General features: G+C 39.4%; 1 protein-coding gene across 3 annotated transcripts in view; it reads left to right on the forward strand.

Moving 5' to 3' along the window:
• Positions 1-22,091, forward strand: part of ELF2 (E74-like factor 2 (ets domain transcription factor)) — a 39,090-nt gene continuing 16,999 nt past the window's right edge. For 2 of the 3 annotated variants that reach the window (XM_014950049.1, XM_014950050.1), the window contains exons 1-3: positions 1-94; positions 7,739-7,934; positions 8,930-9,095. In XM_014950049.1, coding sequence (XP_014805535.1) covers positions 7,863-7,934; positions 8,930-9,095 — 238 coding nt within the window. In that variant the 5' untranslated portion in view covers positions 1-94; positions 7,739-7,862. Of the gene's footprint in view, positions 95-7,738; positions 7,935-8,929; positions 9,096-14,592; positions 14,695-22,091 lie in introns of those variants that run through there. The other variant, XM_014950051.1, reaches the window with a different exon arrangement.

Here is a 22,091-nt window from a genome sequence, read left to right on the forward strand (position 1 = left end):
GCTCCGGCTCTGCCTCTGCCCCGGGCGGCGCCCACCGATTCCCGGCTCCGGCGGGCGACGCGACGGATCGGCGGCCTGTACGGGGGGGAGCACGGTAAGGGCGCGGCGCCGGCTCCGACTCCGCGGCGGGCGGGACGGGGCGCTGACAGGCGGCCCTGTGAGGGAGGAGAGGGAGGGAGGGAGTGGGGGCGGCCGCCCTGTGAGGGGGCCGCCGCCTCCCCCCCCACCGCCCTGTGGAAGGGGGCTGCGGGACTGGGGCGGCCGCTGAGGGGTGTGTGGCAGCCCCGGGGGTGGCGGAGCCGGAGGTCGCTCCGGTTTCTCCCTCCCCACCGCACTTTCGGTTCGGCGTGGGGCTGGGTGCGGCGGTTGAGGCCGGGGGACGCCCCTCTCTCTCTCCCCGCTGCCCGGCCTGCGGAGGGGGGACGGGAGGAGGGGGGTGTCGTTGTGGAGCGGCGGGGCGGTTTGGCGGCGGCTGTCAGGGTGAAGGCGGGCCTCGCCGGGCCCCGCAAACCCCTCCCGGGCCGGGGCAGCGCGGCGGGGGCAGCGCCTTGTTTACACAGGGCGTCGGGAAGAAGATGGCAGCCCGGGCGGGCGGGCTGGCCGGCGGCTGTCATGCGTGCTCGGCTCCTCCCGGGGCGGGCGGTGGGATAGCCCCGCCGGGCCCGCAGCCGACCGGCCCCCGCAGCCGCCCTTCTCCCCTCTTTAGGGTCAAACCCTGTCTAAACAGCTGAGGTTCTGGCGTATTTTTTAATTACGTGCCCGTGAGATGTCGTGCTTCCACGCACAGCTCTGCTGTTTGTGTTTAGCTGTTACCTTTTAGGATGTGCTCTCTCTTTCCCCCCCCTTAAATAATTCAATTCTTCATTCTGTGTCTTCCCTCGTCGCTGTCAGGCTCCTTGTGACTTGTTTTTTTTCTAAGCCTTCCTTTAGCAAAGATTGCTAAAGCTGTAAGTTTGTGAGGAGGGTTCTCCATCCGCTGAGTTCATCTCTCGGCGTGCTTTGAAGTTGCCTGTCCTCCTTGTGCTGATAATTACTCACCTTCCTTGCAAGTTAATCATATAGCTTTTTGGGCGCTTTCCGATTGGTGTGTCTCCGTGCATCAAACTTTGAGAGCTTCCTAGTTTAGTCAAGACAAGTAGCATGAAATGAAGTTGAGTCCAGGGATATAGGAACATAATCATTAGGGAATTCTCAATGCTCTAACAATAAAATTTGAAAGCAATTCAGATATTTCTGTGCCCTAAAAATGTAGAAGTAACATTTTTGCATGTTTCATGCCATAAGTTTCAAATGAGGCAAAAGTGTAAGCACTGGTGATGTGGGTAAAGCTTGGAGAACGTAGGAGTTTCGAATCACTTTATAAAAATGTGTGTTATTAGGGTATGTTGAAAACCCTGTATCGTTGCTTTAGAAGGGATGTCATGAAGCTGTCTGTTATATTGGGTACTGCAGGAAAGATCTGTGTCAGTCACTGTTACCACAAAACTAAACTTTATTTCAAGGATCTTGAAATACAAGTCTGTGTGTTATATGTCTGATCCAAGAATCCTCTTCCCCTCTCTCCCCTCACTCCAGCTCTGATAATGTAGCAGGATCAGATGGTTTAGGAAAGGTTCTGGGAACAGGATGGATATTTCGTATGGTACTTTGAGTGACATACTCTTTCCACCTCTGAGGTTTCAATAATATCTGGTTCAGAAGGTCCCTAAACTTCAGACTGTCTGTGCATCTTTGTATTCAATAGTAGCGTAAACCATTTGGGGGTTTCACCTCCATAAAGCTGTGTGACTTACATCTTATAACTTACTATTTTGAGCTCTGGAATATCCTGTGAAAATTAATGACATACTTTGTGTGTGCTACCTTCTTTTTTGTGTGCGTTGGTTTTTTTGTTTGTTTGTGTTTAGTTTTTTTTTTTTTCTCCTTTGTTTTAAGCCTGCATCCTCACCATTTAATTTTATTCGGTCTCTTTTATTATGTAAAACGATGAATAATTGCTCCCTGCTCTGGCTTGCTGGGGAGTGGAAATAGATGTTAAGGACCAGCAATTGACACGGTGGAAAGAGAAGTGCTGGTACAAAGTAAGGGTATGTGTTTTGAGGCTTCTGTCAGAGGGAAGAGAAGGTGTCAGGGGATCTTTAAATAGAGAGCAGTGGGAAGAGAGCCTGCTAATAGGATGAAAAACGGGAGGGTCCAGAGGCAGCCTGCTGAAGCCACAAAGCTTTTTGCAGGACGTTAATAGTTTTTAAGTGATTATAAGCTTATGTGTTTTGGGGCTCATCAGCTTTAGCTATTGAGGTTTCAGAGCAAACTTTGGATGGTCAGATTATCAAATTAAATATGTATGGAAGGAGTTCCTCTAGTTTCTTACTGGATTTGGTATATCATTAGTTCGATCCAGTGTAATATTTTCTGTGCATTCAGCAATAAAATTATTGCCTTGTTGTATGGAAACCTCTGAAGTATGATGTGGCCAGGAATACTTGCTTTGAGGGTTTCTCAATTTGATTTCCTTTTCTATAACTTTTAGGGATTGGTGTAATCTATAAGGTACTATAAATTGCATGGATTGTTTTGTTCCCTTGACATTGTGGATGCAAAGATTTACTTTGTATCTTCTTTTTGAGCACGCCCACTGGTTCTTTAACTATTTACAAGTTTAATTCTTTTTTTGCAGTAACTTAGTTTTTCTGGTTTTAGACTTATTCTAGGTTTCAAAAAAGAAAAGTTAATTTGCCAAATCTTCTACAAATGTCAGTGTGAATCAGTTAGCCAGAACTGTAAAAATTATCTGGGAAAATGACGTAAAAAAGAACTTTCAGTCAACATAAAAAACTTTTTACAGTGTGTGCTATGGTTTATGTGTTGGAGTGATAGTGACATTTACTGGTATATTTGCAGTGCTGCCTATGAAAGACCACCTTTGTACCCTTGGAAGCCTTGTTACAGTTATTGGGATTCTGCAGTGATCTTGGCCAGTGTGTTTCTGTTCATATAACCGATTTCGTTTTCGAGCCAGTTTCCTTAACTTCTTTTTGATTAAGCCAAAGGAAGGCCTTTTTGAAAAAATTTGTGTGTGATGCTACTGCTGGCTGCAGTCCTGCCCTTGCGGTTGCATCTGTGGAGGTATCCGCATAAATCTCTCCTCGGGATTTGGGATGCCAGCTGAATAAAAGGGTGACATTGTTCCAAGTACTCTTATGTTTCTTCTGAGTGCTGCGGGAGCAGCTGCCTCTGGTCACTGCTGCCCAGTCTTCTGCATGTTTGTCTTGTTTTCGTGTGTGGGTACGAGTGTGTGCATCTTTTTTTTTTTTTTTTTTCTTCCACATTTATTTCAGTTTAAATAAAAGCGTGCTAAAACTTTTTGCAGATTTGTATTTAGAATTTTGTTTTGAAGCTAGTCCTAAATAATTTCAGTTCGAGTCTGGCCTACTGGTCACACTGCCGTCCTTTCCACACTGTTTTTTTCAATTGTTATTTTTAATTCTGTTCAGCTGCGTGTTTGCTGCTCTGTTAACTTGGTAGGTGGTTATGCACGGGGGATAGACTTAAGATTCTGGTTTTTGTGGGACTACTACGTGTTCATCACAGCTGTGGAGTGTTTTTTAAGCTTCTCTGGTAGCTGCTGAGAACATAAGAGGACCATTTGGATTTTTTTCTAGGCAGACACTTGGATACATAATGCAGGCCATATAAATCTACTATTAAATATGTGGATAAACTGGTTTTTTTACAGCTTCTATGACAAGTGTCCTCTAGCCTCTGAAGACATGTGTGCTGTTATTGACCTTCTTCACCAGTGAAAATTACCAAAAACTTGAGTTTTTGTTGTGTCTTTTGTAGTGGTAAACAGTTAAAAAGCTCTTCCTGCTGAGGCAAAGAGTGTGGCTTCAAGAGTCGGATATTTGTGGGATTTTTTTTTTGTTTGTTTTTTTGAGGGTGGGAGCACCTAGACTTATTTTTGTTTTCCCATGAGATATGTATAAAAATAACAGATGACGCAATAAAGCTGTTTCCCTGTTGCAAGGGATATTCTAAATGTTTCAGAACTAGTTTCGTTCTTTCCATGACCAGGAAGAACAGGAGTGGATGTCAGATTTGTGACAAAATGATTTGGTCGTGTCTTTTGGAAATGTTAGATATTTCCATGGTTTTTTTCCTCAAATGTCCTTCTATGTTTTAAGCATCTGTCCAGAGAGGAATTAAATTTGTAGTGTGTGACGTTTTGTTTTTAATATTTAAAAAAAAGAAATCTTTCTACATGTCATCCTGTAATTCCAAACCAATCATATTTTGAGCCAGCTTCTATGCTGGCTAGTTGTATCACCAGGGATAACCCAGTTTCTTACAAACCAGAATTATCTCTTACTTTAAGAATCTGAGTCCAATTACCTTTTGGCTTTTTTGTCTCAGCCTTGGGAAATGTGAATTTTGGAACTGATTTCTGAAAGTGGCTAGGTAGTCTTTTCCTTTTACAGAAACCAAATTCGTTGTGACTTGCTAGGGAAAGAATGAGAAATAGATTCATTCTTCTAGTGAAATTTTGTGGAGAAACAAAAAGGCTTCCACAAGGACATACTGCTTAGGGAAAGGGAAGAGGGCAGACACCTTGTTGGTGCATCCAAAGGGGGGGTGTGTCTGCAGGAATCTAACATACACTTAGGTGTGTGAGGTGTGTTTGTGCGTTTATTTTAACTTAGAACTTCTAAACCAGTCTGAACTGAAACTCCTTCAGCTTCCCACTTGCTGGCCAGCGGGCTTGCCTTTTTCCCCACCCTGTCAGATTTTTGAAAAGGTTGCTGAATAGCAAGACTTTTAGTATGAAGTTCAAATCCTGTTATATAAAGACTCTGGGTCTTTCATTTATTCCTTGCCTGGACTGTTCTGTGCCATCAGTCTAAAGAAACCATCCTTTTAATGAATGCTAACATACAGCATCTCACTCATTCTGTGTATTTTCCCCTATAAAAGCCTACTGGAACTGGAAAATGAGGATTATCACCAGGTTCCTGCATTGCCTTATCTTTGCTTCTATGGGTAATTGGCAATTCAAGCACAAAAGTAATCTAAACTTCTTGTAACCTAGGAGACAGAAATAGCAGTTTTTTGACATAGCCTTATCTGTACACAGTATTAAGTGTTTTCAGTTGTTACAGTTTGGCAGCTGTTTGGCCACCTGTGTGGGATTATAGTACATAAAATATGAATATACAGTACACGTGGTCAAGTATATGATTGTGTATTTGTGTTAACATACTGCATGAGAACCAAATTAGCTTTGTGACGTGCTTAAGCTATGCAAAAGTACTACCTGAAGCAGTGTATGTTCTTACATAGATAGAAGCCTGAGTTGCCAGAGTAATACTGATATTTGGAATTGGTTGGAGGCTGTGCTTGGAAATTAAAATGCAAGCTCTGCTCTTTGGACTTCTCTTTTGGATTATGGTTGCTTGGCAGTATTTCTAGTGTGGATGGAGATGGAAAACTGTAGAAGAGGAAAGGTCCTCTTACAGGAAAAGTTATTTTTAAATTTTTTTCCTACTGATTGATTGTTTTAGTGTATTCATAAACAGCTGTTTTCCTACTTCATTTATCTCTGATTTTAAAGACTTTTGAAATAATATGGTAATTGATAGGCAAGTAAGGAGTAGGCTTTTTGTGTGAAAAGCCTGGAGGGTGACAGGGGTGTCTAGCTCCAGGGGTGCTTGTTAAAGACTTCCCAGGTTGAATCTTGTTTGGGGAGCAGAGGAGGTCTTTGCTTTCTTTTTCATCAGGGAAAATATTAATAATCAAAAAGTGATGCTAGCTTTATAAATGAAACAATGGAAAATAAAGTGTCACTGTGTTGGTTTTTCTGTGCTATTACAAATGAAATATTTTAAGGTATGAATCATGCTTTCTCATGTCAAGTTTACTACCAATGTAAGCTAAAAATGTCTTAATTTAGTTTCTAAATTAAGAGTATTTTTTCCATTTTTTTGCAATACATCTTGTGCTTATTCCACTGCTACTATGATAGTGATTTAAAATGATCTTCTGTTTTTCATTCTATTTCATGAGGATTAGTTGCCTAGAAAACTGCTATCGGAATTTATTCTCCTTTTTGTATGTAGGAGTGAAAAATATGAATAACATACTCTTTTGTTTGTTTGTTTGGTGTTTGTTTGTTTAGCGGCTGGGTTTTGTTTGTTTAATTTTCTTGGTTGTTTTCTGTTTTCTTGATGTTTTTTTGTAGTAACTTGCCATCCACTGTGTGGCTACTGACTCTATGTGCTAAGTTGGTATGGCAACATAAATGCTGCCTTTCTGAGCATATTTTTATGGTGTGCTGAAGAATCCTTGGTACCGTGAAAAATGAAAGTTTTAAAAAGTTTTGGTATAGCACTTTTTTTTGTTTGTTTGTTTGTTTGCTTTCTTGCTTATTTGACATCTAATGGGGGAGATCAGTAATAGTAACTTTTACTAGTATAGCTAAGCTGTTGTGCCTATAAAGATTTCCATACCCATAGGAAGCCCAGTGCATGAGCCTGAGCTAGCTTGTCCCTATATATGCAACATCAATTTAGTTTAAGCTGACTGCTCGTTCTTGAAAAGCAGGCTTAGTGAGTTTACCCACTGGAGTATTAACTAAAATTTTGTTCTTCAGTATGTGTTGGGAGATTTTGTTTTCTTGGAGACCTCAGTGATAGTGCTAGCTTTCTAAATGAATGGATTTTATTAAAAATACTGGGCTAAATCCTGGCTTCTGTTATAAAGCATTGATCTGAATGGAGTTACTTGCAAGGGTAATTGATATCAGATTGGGTTCATGTCTCACATGGAGTATGTGCTTTCTGTTGTACAGTGGAAAAGCCAAACTTCTTAGTTTGCATCTTGAAGTAGTAAACTGCTCCTCACAGCCCAAAGTTTACGAACACAGGTGTTTTTTTTTTTGTCTCTTCCAAAGACAGGATATGAGTAATAATATTTATTCAGAATAAATAAATAGCAGTTGTTTAGAAACAGAGCACTGCTGTTTATCTATTAAAGAAATTCACAAAGATGTAGGTGATATATCTTTGTAGGTTCAGTGAGTCCATGGTATACGCAAATGAAAGCATTTTTTTTTTTTTGGACTCAAGAATTGCTTCTATAGGCAAAAAAGAGGAATTGCTACAATACTTTTTATTTCAAAGAAAACTGTAGATTAGAAATTAGGTATGTATTTGTGAGACGTGTATTATATATGCATTGCTTTAGAATGGCAGTATGTTTGAAGGCTTTATGAAACTAGCTATGAAACTTTATGAAACTGGCTTTATGAAATTACTATGAAACTTGTAGAAAAAAGAAAATGTAATGAAAAAAATCTCCTAATTTAATAGAAAAACAATAACTTTAGATATGCTGCACTAACTCCAGCGTATATATGCCTCAAAAAAAGTAGTTGATATTTCATCTCAGTGAGAAGTTAATGGTTTTGGCCAATGGAAAATAGCCAAGGATATTATTTATTTTTAGACTTGTGTGAAATTTAACAAATTATTACCTTAGTATTAAAAGTTAGTGTGACGCTCGTGTTGTATGGCGGTATTCAGTGTTAACCTTACCAAAGTCAGCACGTTCTATCTCATCTGTTGTGTTCACTGGTGCCCTATTTTGATGTAGAGACATAGCGTGTGATAGCTTTTAAATATGTTGGAAGACTTTTGGATATAAACTATGCAAATAACTTACTTAAAATTATTTTGTGTTTCAGCCACCTCTGCCTAGCTGTTTAATAGAAGTGGATTGTGAATTTAAGCCTTGGATAACCTCCGGCTATCAGCATTACTGTCTTCAGTATAGATAACAGCTTTCAAAGCTTCTTCAGGAGATGCACCATGACATCAGCAGTGATTGACACTGGAGGCTCTGGCCTGGAGTTTGACAGCAATGGAATAAAAAATCAAGAGGTTAGCAAAATAAATAGCATTTATGTACTAACAAACTTTACATCTTTTATCTCTATTTGAAAGAAAAATTCACTGTAAACCTGCTGTGGAAGCAAGTGAAATGGATTAGAGATTGTTGTGTGAGGAGGAAGAGAGCAGCCCATTCTTCTAATATCTTTTATTAGAAGATTTTATTATCAGAGAAGTGGAAGCAGTAAGATTTGAAGTCTGCAGTACAACTGTAGGCTGGGTTTACAAAATTAAATTCTATACAAGGCATCTTTTTAAAAATCTCAGATGTATCTTGAGGTGTAGAATGCAATGAGCAGAACAGTATAAGGATCTTTTTCAAAGTTAGCCAGCATGACTTATTTGCTCATATTATGGATATTATGCATTCTTATCAACAAATAATAAATATATTCTACTATCCTGTAGCTCATAGTAAATTCCACTTCTGGCAAGATTCCACTTCTGTAACTCTTAAACAGATTAAATGTGCTGTTACAGACATTTTGATCCTTAAATAAGTAGAGATAGGCATATGGCCTTTGAAGTAGCCAGTTCTTTTGTGATAGCTTACATACCTAATCCAAAACATGAGCGCTCATAAGATAGAGGTCAGATGTAGGTATGTTGCAGTACACATGCAAAGCCTTGATTACATTTTATGAAGCAGAAGGAAAAGAAATGCCTCCCACAGCTGACTGTCTTAATTAGAAAGCTTTCTCTTTCAATGTCTTAAAGCTGTCTGATGCTTTACATGTAGAGTGCTTAAAGCCAGGAAAATATCTTTGAGATTCAAGAAGGTCCGTTTGGTGGATGATAAGCTATCTTCTTTTTTTTTTTTTAATCTCTTGCTTTAGAAGAAAATTTTCTTTAACAATCGTTAAGATTATTATCATTGCTTCATAAAATATATAAGAGCGTAAGAGGAAAATACTGCTGTAGAGTTCAACAGTGCAGTATTTAGAGTGTGATTTTTAATTTTTTTTTTTATTATTTTGTTTCTATAGGAAAATGAGCCAGTCTCTGAATTTCCAGCAGTGATTGTGGAGCCGGTTCCTAGTGCCAGACTAGAACAGGGTTATGCTGCTCAGGTCCTGGTTTATGATGACGAGACTTACCTGATGCAAGATGTGGCAGAGGAACAAGAAATTGAGACCGAAACTGTGGAAACAGGTAGATGATTTATTAATTTTTTTTATGAGATTTTCTTACTTTTGGAAGGCCTTGAGGAATGTGACTTTGTATTTACCTGTAGGGCGAAGATCAAACCTGTGTTGACATCTCTTCATGCTAAACTTTTACTTAGCATCAGTGGTGACAGGGTTGGGGCTTGGCAGGTAAAAATGTCATCTTAGGTTCAGGGCACTGCATTCTAATACTGAGCACCCTCATAAGTAGGCGGATCTTTGTTTATGTCTGTTATCTGTTTATGAGGGGGTTAACTAGAAAACTAAACTTGGAGTTCTTAAAAATCAGCTGAGCCAGGAGGCTGGTTAAAATTTAGTTTCCCCATGTGTCTGAGTCAGATAACTGTAAGTGCAGGGCAGCTGACAATACGGACTGTGCAGCTCTATTTACCCTACCTCCATCTCTTCCCTTTCCATGAGCTCTGTCCTCTGTCCCTTGCTGTCCTGCCTTTTCAGTCCAAGAGCAGTTTTACTGCTGGTTTAGTGGCAGGAGCACATGGCTGGGGGGAATGGAGTTGGACTGTTCTTTTACGGGCAAAAAGCCTAGTAGATTGAAATTAAGTCAGCTATATGATAAAACAATGAGTTATGAATGAAGAAAGGAGTAGAGTTTTGGCGTTAAAGCAGCCAACCTGTTTAGTGTATCTTTCTGTACACCTCTCTCCAAAGAACACAATCAGGAGCTTTGAACTTTGAGGGGGACCAAAGTCTATTTAAACTGTCTGAAGAAACAAAAGTTGTGCTTCTATGGGAACCTTACTACATCTGACTGCCAGGCTGCTGCCATGCTGCAGTTCCTGTTGTCTCTCCCGCTTGCTTTCTTCTGCTACTTCTTGTAGTTGTTGAGCCTTTTTTAGCCATTTCAGTATGCTAATTTTGCAAGAAAAAATAGTAGGGAAACCCTCAACTGTTCTCTATTGTTGTTGTCTTAACTTTCTGCTGGAGTGGCATGCTGACGTGGTTCAACCAAGGGCCTGATGAGTGCTGGGGTAGGGAGTATGCAGAAGTGCAACCAAAGGGAGGACAGATCCTCTCGGGTGCTCTACGCTGAACCGGTGAGACCACTTGCCTAGAACATGGGTAGGGTACATTCCTGTCCTTGGGCTGCCTAATTTAGAGTTGGAATTCATGATGTCAGGCGAGCAAAACAAAGCTGAGAGACTCTTCTCTCAGCTGCTTAACTTTTGCAGCCCAGTAAATACGCATGCATTCCCATCAGATTAGGTAGGTTTCAGTTCAAATTTCTCCCTAAAGAATGGATGCAATAACTCGTAGATCTTTCTGAGTCTGGATGTTAGTCTCATGTAGCACTGCATGAAAAACCACATGCATCAACTTCATAAGACATGCATGAACTAATGGTTCAGGTTTTGGGAGAATACTTGCAATTCCAGTTTACTCAAATGTGTTTTGAATTAAATATGCTAATTAGAAGTTCAACAAATTAATGTAAAGAAAGGATATGAAGTATGGTGTTTTGGTTTTTTTTTAATTTTTGACTATTATATTAAAGCTTTTAAGGTTAAGGTAAGTGAGAAGTGAGGGTATTCTTCCCAAGAAGCTGAGTTTTATAAATTAAATTAAATTTGTATTTGAAAACTTTTAAGAGCTTATACTTTGAAGGCTTTTGGATTCAAAAGTGTTGGTTTTTTAAACATTAAATATGGTGTTTCTTCTAAGATGTTGATAGATTAATGGCTAGCAAAACAGTTCTTTTAGGGTAAAGAGCAAATGTATTCTTTATGTTTTGAAGTAAAATTTTCTGGCCACAATAGGTTGGTGGAAATTATGACTTAAAACTTGCAGCTTTTCTGTAGGAATCTTTGTTCTTTTAAGTTACTGCTCAAAGAGACCTGTGGCTGCTTCCAACTCTTGATATTTGAAAGTACGGTCTTAAAATTTATAGGGCGGTTGGTATGGTAATTTGGTGAGTTTATGACTGGAGATGCTTTTGTGTTGTTTTCTCTTTTCTTAATTTCACAATAACTTTGACATTAATCTGTCCTTTAAATTTTAGCATAATAACATAATAAAATATTAAAATCTGTTCAAATATTAATTTTTAATAGTTCTAATATAAAAATATACTGTGTGCCAAAAAGCCAATTTACAGTAGTGTAGAGGAGAAATGAAAATCTAATGGAGATTTTAAAAACTATTAATAGGTATTATCATTTGTGATTTCAAAAGGTCTTTGGGGAGAGAGATAATCTCCCCTTTCATACCCATTCCCATACTTCTCACTATTATTTTTATAGTATATGCACCATTAATCCAGTGCCATTTTCATGGTGTAATTATATATGACGAGTAAAAACTCTTAAAACGTACTTGTATCTAGTGTTGATGGAAGAAGTGCTTGGTTTTGATGGTTCTGAGGGAGGCAGTCTCGTGGGGCATGTGTTTTGGCCGACACATTTTGGTACAGCTAAGAATCTTTCTGAATTCATTGCTCGTACAGAGAGGTAAAGTGAGCGGAGAGAAAGTATAAAGACCCCACGAAACATTAGTTTTTGTAATGCGCCATTAATTTTGGTAATGCAGTGAGTTACAGGAGAGTGAACCTGAGCACATTTTTTAATTTTTATTTTTGTAGGGGAAGGGAAGAGATACCGGGCTGAGGGTAGGAAGGATTTGACAAGGTGCCATAGTAAATGTTAATGAGAAAGCAGCTCGTACAGAGAGGTAAAGTGAGTGGAGAGAAAGTATAAAGACCCCACAAAACCTTAGTTTTTGTAATGCGCCATTAATTTTGGTAATGCAGTGAGTTACAGGAGAGTGAACCTGAGCACATTTTTTAATTTTTATTTTTGTAGGGGAAGGGAAGAGATACCGGGCTGAGGGTAGGAAGGATTTGACAAGGTGCCATAGTAAATGTTAATGAGAAAGCAGGCTAAGGCCGAAACAAGTAAACAAGGTATAATAATGTTTATTTAAAGAACAGTTTAAGATACTAATTTTCTGAAGTACATACCTTTACTATGCTAATGATCCTAATTTAGATAGGGGCAACAGTTTGATTTCTCTCTGGGTAGGAAAGAATTTGACAAGGTGCCGTAGTAAATGTTAATGAGAAAGCAGGCTAAGGCCGAAACAAGTAAACAAGGTATAATAATGTTTATTTAAAGAACAGTTTAAGATACTAATTTTCTGAAGTACATACCTTTACTATGCTAATGATCCTAATTTAGATAGGGGCAACAGTTTGATTTCTCTGCATCTTAGAAGAAAAATCAATTGTTGCTAAATGAGTCTCGATTCTACTTCATAAATGTCAGGATTAATTGACACAAAAAAATCACATTATTTGATAAACGTATACTAGTTGAACTAAGAATGAGTAGAATTAATATCTTTTGTGGTTCTAGACTTGACAGACAGCATGGTAAATACTAAAAGCCCATTTTAAAGAAGTCTTGGCAGTATTTGAAATGATTGGTATCCACATAACATAATGCAAGCCCAGTTGTCAGTGTCTCTACGGCTGGGCATGGACCTGATTTTGTTTTTGTTTTTTTTTCTTAGTGTCTCTACAGTTAGGCATGGACCTGATTTTTTTTTTCTTTTTCCTTCTTGTGACAGTCCATTGGCAATTCCAATGACTACTGATTTACGTGATTTACAACACTACAAAATACATATTCCAAGAACCTGGAGCTACTTTGCAGTTAATCTTAAGCTGTGGAATTTAGTAAAATGTAGCATTGTTCTAGCCTTCAGAGATAGGGATCAGTACCCTTTGAGATAAATGTAGTGGGGTAGCTGATGTCGTGAATTTTACTTGGGACACTAAAGAGATGATTTGTGCTGTGCATGGAACAGTTCTGTTTGTGGTTTGTATTTCTGTGATTGGATTTGAGACTGTGTGGACTGTGAGGACTGTCGGTGCTGATACAAGTCAGTGCTGAATCAGTACCTGTAATGTTGTTTTGTATGAAAAAACTTCTTGCATTTATGAAACCACAATTCAAATAAAATTGGCTATATAATCATTATAAAGAGCCATATCTAGAAATACAGATGAATTATTAGTTAATTCTAGTAGAGTACGGGGTGTTTTGCCTGTCAGGCTCCTTCCAGCCTATTTCCCTCTAATCTATCTTGATTCATTACTCGAGGATCATTAATTATAATTAATCCTTTAACTATAAAATTAATTCATTGGTTAGGCTTTAAATCCAAGAGTTAAGACAGAAAGACTTAATGATTCAGGTTCAAGTTACGTTGTTTTAGGTTTTAATGTTTTTTTTTTTCTTTTGGTCCTATTCCAGAAAAAATTGCCTGTCTGCTTGGGATAGAAAAAAATCTCGACAAAGGAGTTTTCTAGGAAAAACAAAATGTAGGAATTTTGATCTTTTCAGTTTACATTTTGACATGCTCAGTGGAAGTAGTGAGTGCCTTTTGTAATGTTTGAAAGGGAAAGTATAAGCTTTAGATCGACATGGTTAATTTCTTTTTCTCTGTGTATGACATCATTCTTAAGAGCAGTACCTTTAGACTATTGGGGACTGAGTTACAGTCTTAAAATTTTGTTTATTGTAACAGTGAAAATGTTCATGTTGTAAACAGTACATCCTTCTTAACATTTTTTTTAATAATATCCAAATTTTGTTGGCTTCAATTTCCTGAGTACTTATCGGTCCTTAAAGTAATTAGCCCTTCAGTTTTAGGATTTATTCAGCAAAACCTTTGTAGTTTACATAACAGCAGTAGCTGCTGTCTTTAAAGAAGCAATCAGTCTGAAATTAACAGTTGCTATGGTTCTGTTTGTCTGTCACAACACGACAGAGAACCCATAATGTGGATGTGTAGGTGTGTTAATGGAGTAATCTTATTTTTTGCTTTACCTGAAGTCATGATCTGCAGATCTTATATGTGATCATCATATGGATGATGCCTAGTCTTTTAGTCAAATAAGGCATTAGATGAGTATTTAAGTAGGATAATGCTGCTTTAAAAATGCCAAATTATCTGGAATGTTGTCATTAAAATTGGTTAGTACTTTCTGAACTCCCTTTGTACTGATCTTATGCCTGCACAGGTACTACTTTGCTTCTGGGTTACCTCATTTATTATGACTTTGCAAAGCCAGTGTTGTGTCTTGTTTACAAATTTTGTTGAACAGTAGGCAGCTATTAAGCAAATGTTGCTGTAAGTACAGTAAAGCTTGATCCCTTTGAGAGGTGTACAAAAATCATATTGCCAGTATAGACCCTGATTTAATTCAATCGGTGAATCTAACTTCTCGTATCAGTAGTATTTTTCCCCTTATTTTTTTATTAATCATCAAAGCGGCAAGTACAGGTTTGGGATTTTTTCCTCAAAACTTTAGATTGAAGAGGAAGCAAAACTACTGCTTTTGAGAAGTTGGGATACTGACTTATGAACTGTCACCACTTTTTTTAATCCAATGTTCCATCAAAAATCCTCCCTGTGGTGCAAGTTGGAAGTCTGTTTTAATTCTAAAAATGTTATTGCCACAGGGGGGGTAGAAGATCTGCATGAAAAAATGGGGATCTGAAAATGAGCCCCTCCAGGATTACGATCTGATGGAAAAATATTGAGCTACAAAGACAACAATGATGGTATGTTTGTCTATAATATATTAATTTTTTATTTTTTTCTCCACCAGGAAGTTCAGTTGAAACTATCATGTAAATTGATAGCCAGCCTTAAGGAGGGAGGAGGTTGGATAAACAGTGAGTTTAGGCTTAACTCCTCCACTAATTTAAACAAATGCATGAATGAAATATATCCTTTAAGGCAAATCTTCCTTTACGGAGGAGATTTTAGGTTGCTACTTAATACTGTTATCACCAAGGGAACCAGCTTTGTGTTACTATGTAAAGTCCTTAGTTATTACCTGTGCTTCTTTCTACCTCTATATGTTGACTCTCATTATGGTTAAAACTGCTGCCTTCTGGCTTCCGTGAGTTTAGGCTTAACTCCTCCACTAATTTAAACAAATGCATGAATGAAATATATCCTTTAAGGCAAATCTTCCTTTACGGAGGAGATTTTAGGTTGCTACTTAATACTGTTATCACCAAGGGAACCAGCTTTGTGTTACTATGTAAAGTCCTTAGTTATTACCTGTGCTTCTTTCTACCTCTATATGTTGACTCTCATTATGGTTAAAACTGCTGCCTTCTGGCTTCCATCATGTGAATCTGAGCCTGTGAACTCAGATAAGTTTTCATCAGTTGTTAAATATCATATACTAAGAACTCGGTTGTAGTTCAAATGTTAACTTTGATTATGGGGGGTGTGTGTTAAGGGATAAACCATGTTATGATTCATTCTGTCTAAACATCATTTGATTAACGTGGCTCTTTCAAAAAATGAGTTGACACGAACATCAGCTGTATGTTTTGGTCGTGCTGATGTATCCTATTGGTTGAACCTCATTTCCTTACAGCTCAGCTTGATGAGAATTTTAAAAGTGGGGAGCAGTTTGCCTTAGAAGACTGTGTTGACTATGAACAACAGTTTGAACATTCTAACAATTTGATTAAACTCTCAGCTTAAGTTGGTACCGCCTTCATCAACTTGCTAAGGTGAAGCCCTTTAGCTAGATAAAAGCAAGGTGAAGCTTTACATGCAGTACTTCTACTGCAAGAATTAGATGTTTCTAACACATTAATGGGTTAACAATTTATCCCTTGAATGTGACCTCATTTTATTTTTGACACCGTGCCTCTGCTTCGTCAGTGTGAGTTCTCACTCTGCCAAGAAACCCATTGCATTTTTGCTAGTTAAATATTGACGACAGTGAAACAAAACGATCCCCCTCCTGTTGCATGTGCTGTTGTGTAGCACTTGGAGCAGTTACGCCAAGGGCATATACATCTGTTCTCAGTAACATTCTGAATTCAGAAACAAAATCCAACTGCAACTTAAATTTTATGTCATCTTCGGTGTTTCCTGTTCTGAGAAATTAACGAAAAGAGCTGTGCAGCTGCTCTATGGATGATACTATTTTTATGTAACAGCCACAGCCTGGTTGTGGTGTCCAGTTCTTCCTACATAACAGGTTTCTGCCTTGCTGGCTTCAGTGCTCCATTCATACTGAAGAACACTGCAAGACTAAATATTTTGTAATAAAACTTAATTTAACTACACATTTCGGGCATAATTCTTATTTTGTGAGGCTATTGCAAGGCTAATTGAATGGTTTGCCAGTGTGAGGCATTATGGGTTGGATTTCAGATGTACAGATGCGCTCTCCTCTAAACTCACACCACCAGTTGCGACTGGGAGTGAGAAATTGTAGGATGTTCCTATGAAGACTCAGCCACAGCATTTTACTAATGCAAGCTGAAGAATGTTGTGGTTTGTGTCTTGAGATTAGAATGCAATACGGCATGCCAAAAGCATCGTGGTATGAGCGCACAAGAGTTGGTGGTCTTTATTGATCAAAAACATAGTGACAAACTTGAAAATAATAATAATTTTTGAAAGTGATCTGCATATTAAGAGAGAGATCGATCCTAGAATTTGTCTGCTACACAGTAAAGCCATATGTATTTAAGCAGGGCATTTAATCCTTACAAAGATTCAGTGGCTTTATAGAATAGACATTTGTTGTTATCAGAGAAGTCTTAAAGAATTGTAAATGCTAGGTCTTAGAGAAATTGCTCGACAGTGGCATAGTTCACATGCTAGCCTATTGCCAATCGGACAGAGAAGTTGCTCGACAGTAGCATAGTTCACATGCTAGCCTATTGCCAATCTCAAATACTGTTAGTTTTGTAAAATCATGTAATGTGCTGTGCAAATAACTGATTTATAATTGTCTGCTGGACTGCCCTGAAATTCTTTAATTTCATTATAAGGCAGGGAAGTGCATATATCAGTTCCTTGGGATTTTTTGTGTTAGCTAGGTTTTCTTATTCCACATTCACAAGTAATAATGCTGGAATGTAGACACCTGATATTTTGAGTAACTCCTTTTCTGTTTGTCAAAGGTAGTGTCAAATCCTGAGAATACATTTGTTTTTCTGTGTAGAATCACTGATGGTCATATGAGCAGTGACGAGATAGCTAGGTTTTCTTATTCCACATTCACAAGTAATAATGCTGGAATGTAGACACCTGATATTTTGAGTAACTCCTTTTCTGGTTGTCAAAGGTAGTGTCAAATCCTGAGAAAACGTTTGTTTTTCTGTGTAGAATCACTGATTGCCATATGAGCAGTGACACCAGGATCCCGAGTACACATAGAGGTGCAAATTGTGACAGACTCATGGCTTCAGTATCATTAGATTTCATATGGTGTAGTCGAGAAGATAAGCTTGGCAAGGTCACTGGCTCCTTTCCTCAGTATTTCCCTGGTTCCTCCAGGGACACTTTGTGGTTATTTTGCTATTCCTTCTGCAGTTTTCTGTGGTGGAATCTACAGTTGATGCTGATGTGTTGCTAAAGGAGACTGATGGATCTTCTTGCACGTTTCTGGAATCAAACTGTTAAAAATGTTTCTTTGTATCATTACCCTTGCAATGCAGTAATAATTATCAACAGTTTGATAGCCTGCTGTTGAGGGCAGCAACTACTTCTGTAATTATTAGTTGTGAATTTCTTCAGCATCTTGGGCAAAACTGACCTTTCTGTAACTATTTAAAATTCGTAGGTGGTTTTGGCTCTTGGGATGCCACATGCCGAGACTTCTGAAGTTACTAGAAGCATTTTAGCTTAATTGGCATTTCAATATTGTTCCTCTGTTAGCATTTGCGATTTCTAATGTGGGCTGCAAATACTACCCTTGGATAGATTGCCATCTACCCTTGACTACTTAGTTAAATGAAGTCAAACAAACCACCTCTGTAAGAATAAGTAACTGCTTTATGATAAGTGCCTTTTCCCAGGGAAGCTTTGGCGTACTAGAATACAACTGGAATCCTCTGTGGCTAAAAGTAATTAAATATACTTTTTTTTTCTTTCTTTCTGCTTCATCATTCACTGTCAGTGAAGGAAAAAGGTACCATTAGAAGGTTGTACTTTTAGCATTTCAAGTTATAAAGGTTGTGGAAGGAAGCTTTGGCATACTAGAATACAACTGGAATCCTCTGTGGCTAAAAGTAATTAAATACACTTTTTTTTTTTCTTTCTGCTTCATCATTTGCTGTCAGTGAAGGAAAAAGGTACCATTGGAAGGTTGTACTTTGAGCATTTCAAGTTATAAAGCTTGTGAAATAGTTTTCCAAGAGAAACCATAGTCTAATAGTGGAGAATGTTTTCAACATATTTGTCAGAATTACTTTTTTTTTCTTTCTTTCTGCTTCATCATTCACTGTCAGTGAAGGAAAAAGGTACCATTAGAAGGTTGTACTTTTAGCATTTCAAGTTATAAAGGTTGTGAAATAGTTTTCCAAGAGAAACCATAGTCTAATAGTGGAGAATGTTTTCAACATATTTGTCAGAATTGTGGGAAGGGCAACTTTGCCTAGGAGACTATTAGAGAGGGGACTGACAATTCCTCTATAGGCACTGAATGCTGTATGAATTTTCAGGACTGTTTGAGAAAAATGCTTAAGATAATTGATGGTCCCACTCCCATCCACTTTGGCAAATCTGCCGAAACCTTCTGGTTTTTCATATTTTGAATTTCTGCATCCACTGTCTTGCACGCCATTAATCACATCCAGCTTCTGGATGTGACTAAGTAGCAAAGAAGTAGTGGAGTTATTTCCTTTAATTGTGAACAAAGTTGTCCATATCCCTTAACAAGAAAGCATGAGCTGATAGAGATTTTATTCCTGTGTTTATACAAATGGGGAGATACAATTCCTGTTGCCTGAGTTCCTTATTACCAAAGACTCTGAGTGCACAGGCATGGAGGTGCTGTCAGATGAAAATATGATTACTTGTTACTGTCTTTAAATTCCTTAAGACAGACTTCCTACATTCCTGTGTGTCATAAGCATAGCTTTGAGAGAGAGCTTTCCTGCATATTTGGAACATGTTGACTTTTTTGTGTTCTCCCCTGGCAGTTGGTAGATGTAACATAATTTCATGTGGTCCTGCTACATTATAGTTAATATTTCTTGCCTTGTTGGGCCACCCACCACTCTCTTGAGTAGATTTTTGTATCCCTCTTTGATAGCCTGCTGCCTAAAAAGGAGGCTTTAAAAGAGATTAAGAAGTAAAGTGTGTATTTACTTTTTTCCCCTTGTGACTGTGTTTTTTCCCTGAAATAGTAAGAGTTTATTAGCATGGCAAATCAATTAGTGTTCTTTTAAAAGAGATTAAGAAGTAAAGTGTGTGTTTACTTTTTTCTTCTTGTGACTCTCTTTTTTCCCTGAAATAGTGTTTATTAGCATGGCAAATCAATTAGTGTTCACCATAAAATACTGGAAATCATATAAATTAAACAGATGGAACTGCAGCACTTTTGGGGAAAATTGCATTTATCCTTAAAGGCAATATTATGCTTTAATACTAGTATAAATAAGTTGGGCACAGGTTGAAATGATAACTTCATAGATTTGCTGTAGTTGCTTACATTATAATCTTGAAAGTGCATAGGCTTGGCCTTTTTTTTTTTTTTCAACTGACTGGAATCCCTTGGGCATCCAGTGACACTCTCTCTCCCTCTATGATCAGAGAGGGCAAAGGATCAGAATGATGCGTGCAGCTGTTTGAATCCATTTGATGCGAGTTGGCAAACGCTGTGCTAAGTCTGTGCTTGCAGTAGCAAATACATGCTGCTCAGAAAACCAGTATTAAACCAAGAGCCTGACATTTTATACTTCTTCTTTATTCGTTTAGGACACATGGTGTTTGTCAAAAGTTACACACGCAAATTACTTGAATGCATTTATTCAAGGAGTCCTCATATCTTAGGCAACACTTCCTTCTGCCTGTAGGGGATAGAGAGAACAACTTGGATACGAGTCAAACACTCCAGTTTGGGACTGGAAGTTGCAATCAGTAAACAATCCTCACTGAATTACTTAGTGAACAGTAAGGCAGCAAACTACCATTGCGTCTCTTCCAAAGGATCTAACTGAACTCCTGTTGACACAGGTCTGGATCTTCAGAGGTGTTTAGTGTCTCTGTGCACCTTTTGATCTGGATCTAAACTGGCAAACTATTTTAAACTGTATTTTATTGCTGCGGACCTAACTGCGTGCAGAGAAGCATGGGTAAATTATGATTTTTTTTTTTAACAACAGTAGGTACACAAGACAAAGCAGTGTGAGTACACAGTTATTTCAGTACTCGGTATGTAAACTGAATCTATGGTGTTGCTAAACTACACTGCATGAGATTTTCATTTTAATTTGAGAACGTCTTAATGAAGTTTTATTGAACAGCGAAATGTATGCCTACTTAAAATGCCTTTACTTGTCCTTGGGCTTGTCTCCACTAGAAAAATCTCTGCTGGAGAATACAGCAGAGTCCCCTAGTGGAAATACACTGACAGAAGGAATTCTTGTTAACACTGTTATTCCACCTCTCTGAATAACGTAAGCTGACAGGAGCGCTCTGCTGTTGGCAGAGCTGTATCTGCACGAGAGCTTTGTGCCGTCACAGCTGGCTGGAGAGTGCCTTTTTTGTCCATGCCTCTGGCTGGAAAGAGCTCGGCTGGCCAAACTTTAGCACAGAGCCACCTTTAGATAGCACGGCTTGAATGTGAGAATGGGCAATCTGGCTTGCAGGTCTTGTTCGTTATCTGATGAGATGATGAATAAATTTAATCCCTTGCAGCCAGGAAGAGATGAGTGAAGTCTGCAAAGTGCCTGAATTTTTATTGGTGTGTATAAGCATGGTCATTAAATTGTATTCCTAAAAAGCCTTGAGAGTTGTAGTAGTAGAAAAGTTTGAGGTAGTGAAGTTACTAGTTGGAGGTGATTCATGCTGGATACAATTTTGTGATTTCTGTGCAGGGGAAAAATGCTTCTTGATTCTTGCTCGTGGTCTCCTAGGACTCCTAACACTTGAGAGGGGGAGAGACAGTCTTGATTGTCAGATGTCAGGGCGGGTGCCCTTCACTTTTTTTCTGGTGGAGCTGTGAAGAAGTGTTTGCTCAATCCTTGTAGTAAATAAAGCCTTGAGGATATAGACCTGTCCAGGTGCGTGTGGCCTTAATGAAGGAGCTGCTATGCATTATCTGCAGGTGTAGCTCTGTGTAGGATACGCTTTGCTTTAATTGGCACAGCTGCTCTTCACCTGGGGCTCTGGTTTGACCCTGGGACTCTGCCGGGAAGCTGGGAGCACACCTCCTGGTGACTGGCAGGGAAGGCCACGGTCTTACTAAAGCAGGTGCTGACACAACCCTAAAACGTGGTGGTGATGTTGTTGGGTCTTTTTAATTAAGAAAGCAGTGCAACCTCTTTTTTCCCCTCACAAATCTGCTAGATTTGGTGAAGGGTGAGGCCTATGGGTAACTGGAAAAGGCACCCAAACTTCCCGTTGGAGTCAGGGAGACGAGGGGCCGTTGCATTTGAGAAAGGGTGAAGTTTTCCACCAAAAATACCGCCTGGAGTTGGTAGCCCGGGACTTGGAGTCAGGGAGACAAGGGGCCGTTGCATTCGAGAAAGGGTGAAGTTTTCCGCCAAAAAATACCGCCTGGAGTTGGTAGCCCGGGAATTTGCCGAGGAGAGGGCTTGTCGAGTGTGGTGGTGGTTGCCTGCGTGGGGAAAATCGGTCTGATCCCGAGAGAAGGGATCACGGAAGCCACGAAAAGGGGCTTTATCGGTACTTGAGGAGTTTGGCGGGGGGGGGAAGGCGGCAGAGCTGCGCCGGGGCGACCGGCTGAGCCGAGATCTGCGCTGTTCCCGGTGTTCCCCGACGGGACGGGGAAGCGCTGCCTGTGCGTCCGGTGGGGGCCCCGACGTCTCTTCCCCCCCCATTCCCCCCTCCCGCCCGCGGGCGGCCCCGCGCTGCGGCGGCGAAGTGCCGGCGCGGCACTTCCTGTCTGAGGCCGGCGGCGGAAGGATCGCGTGCGCCGCGCCGCCCCGCAGGAAGCGCTCTCCCGCCG

Source organism: Calidris pugnax, unplaced genomic scaffold (genome assembly GCF_001431845.1).
Source record: "Calidris pugnax isolate Ruff unplaced genomic scaffold, ASM143184v1 scaffold42, whole genome shotgun sequence".
NCBI lineage: Eukaryota > Metazoa > Chordata > Aves > Charadriiformes > Scolopacidae > Calidris > Calidris pugnax.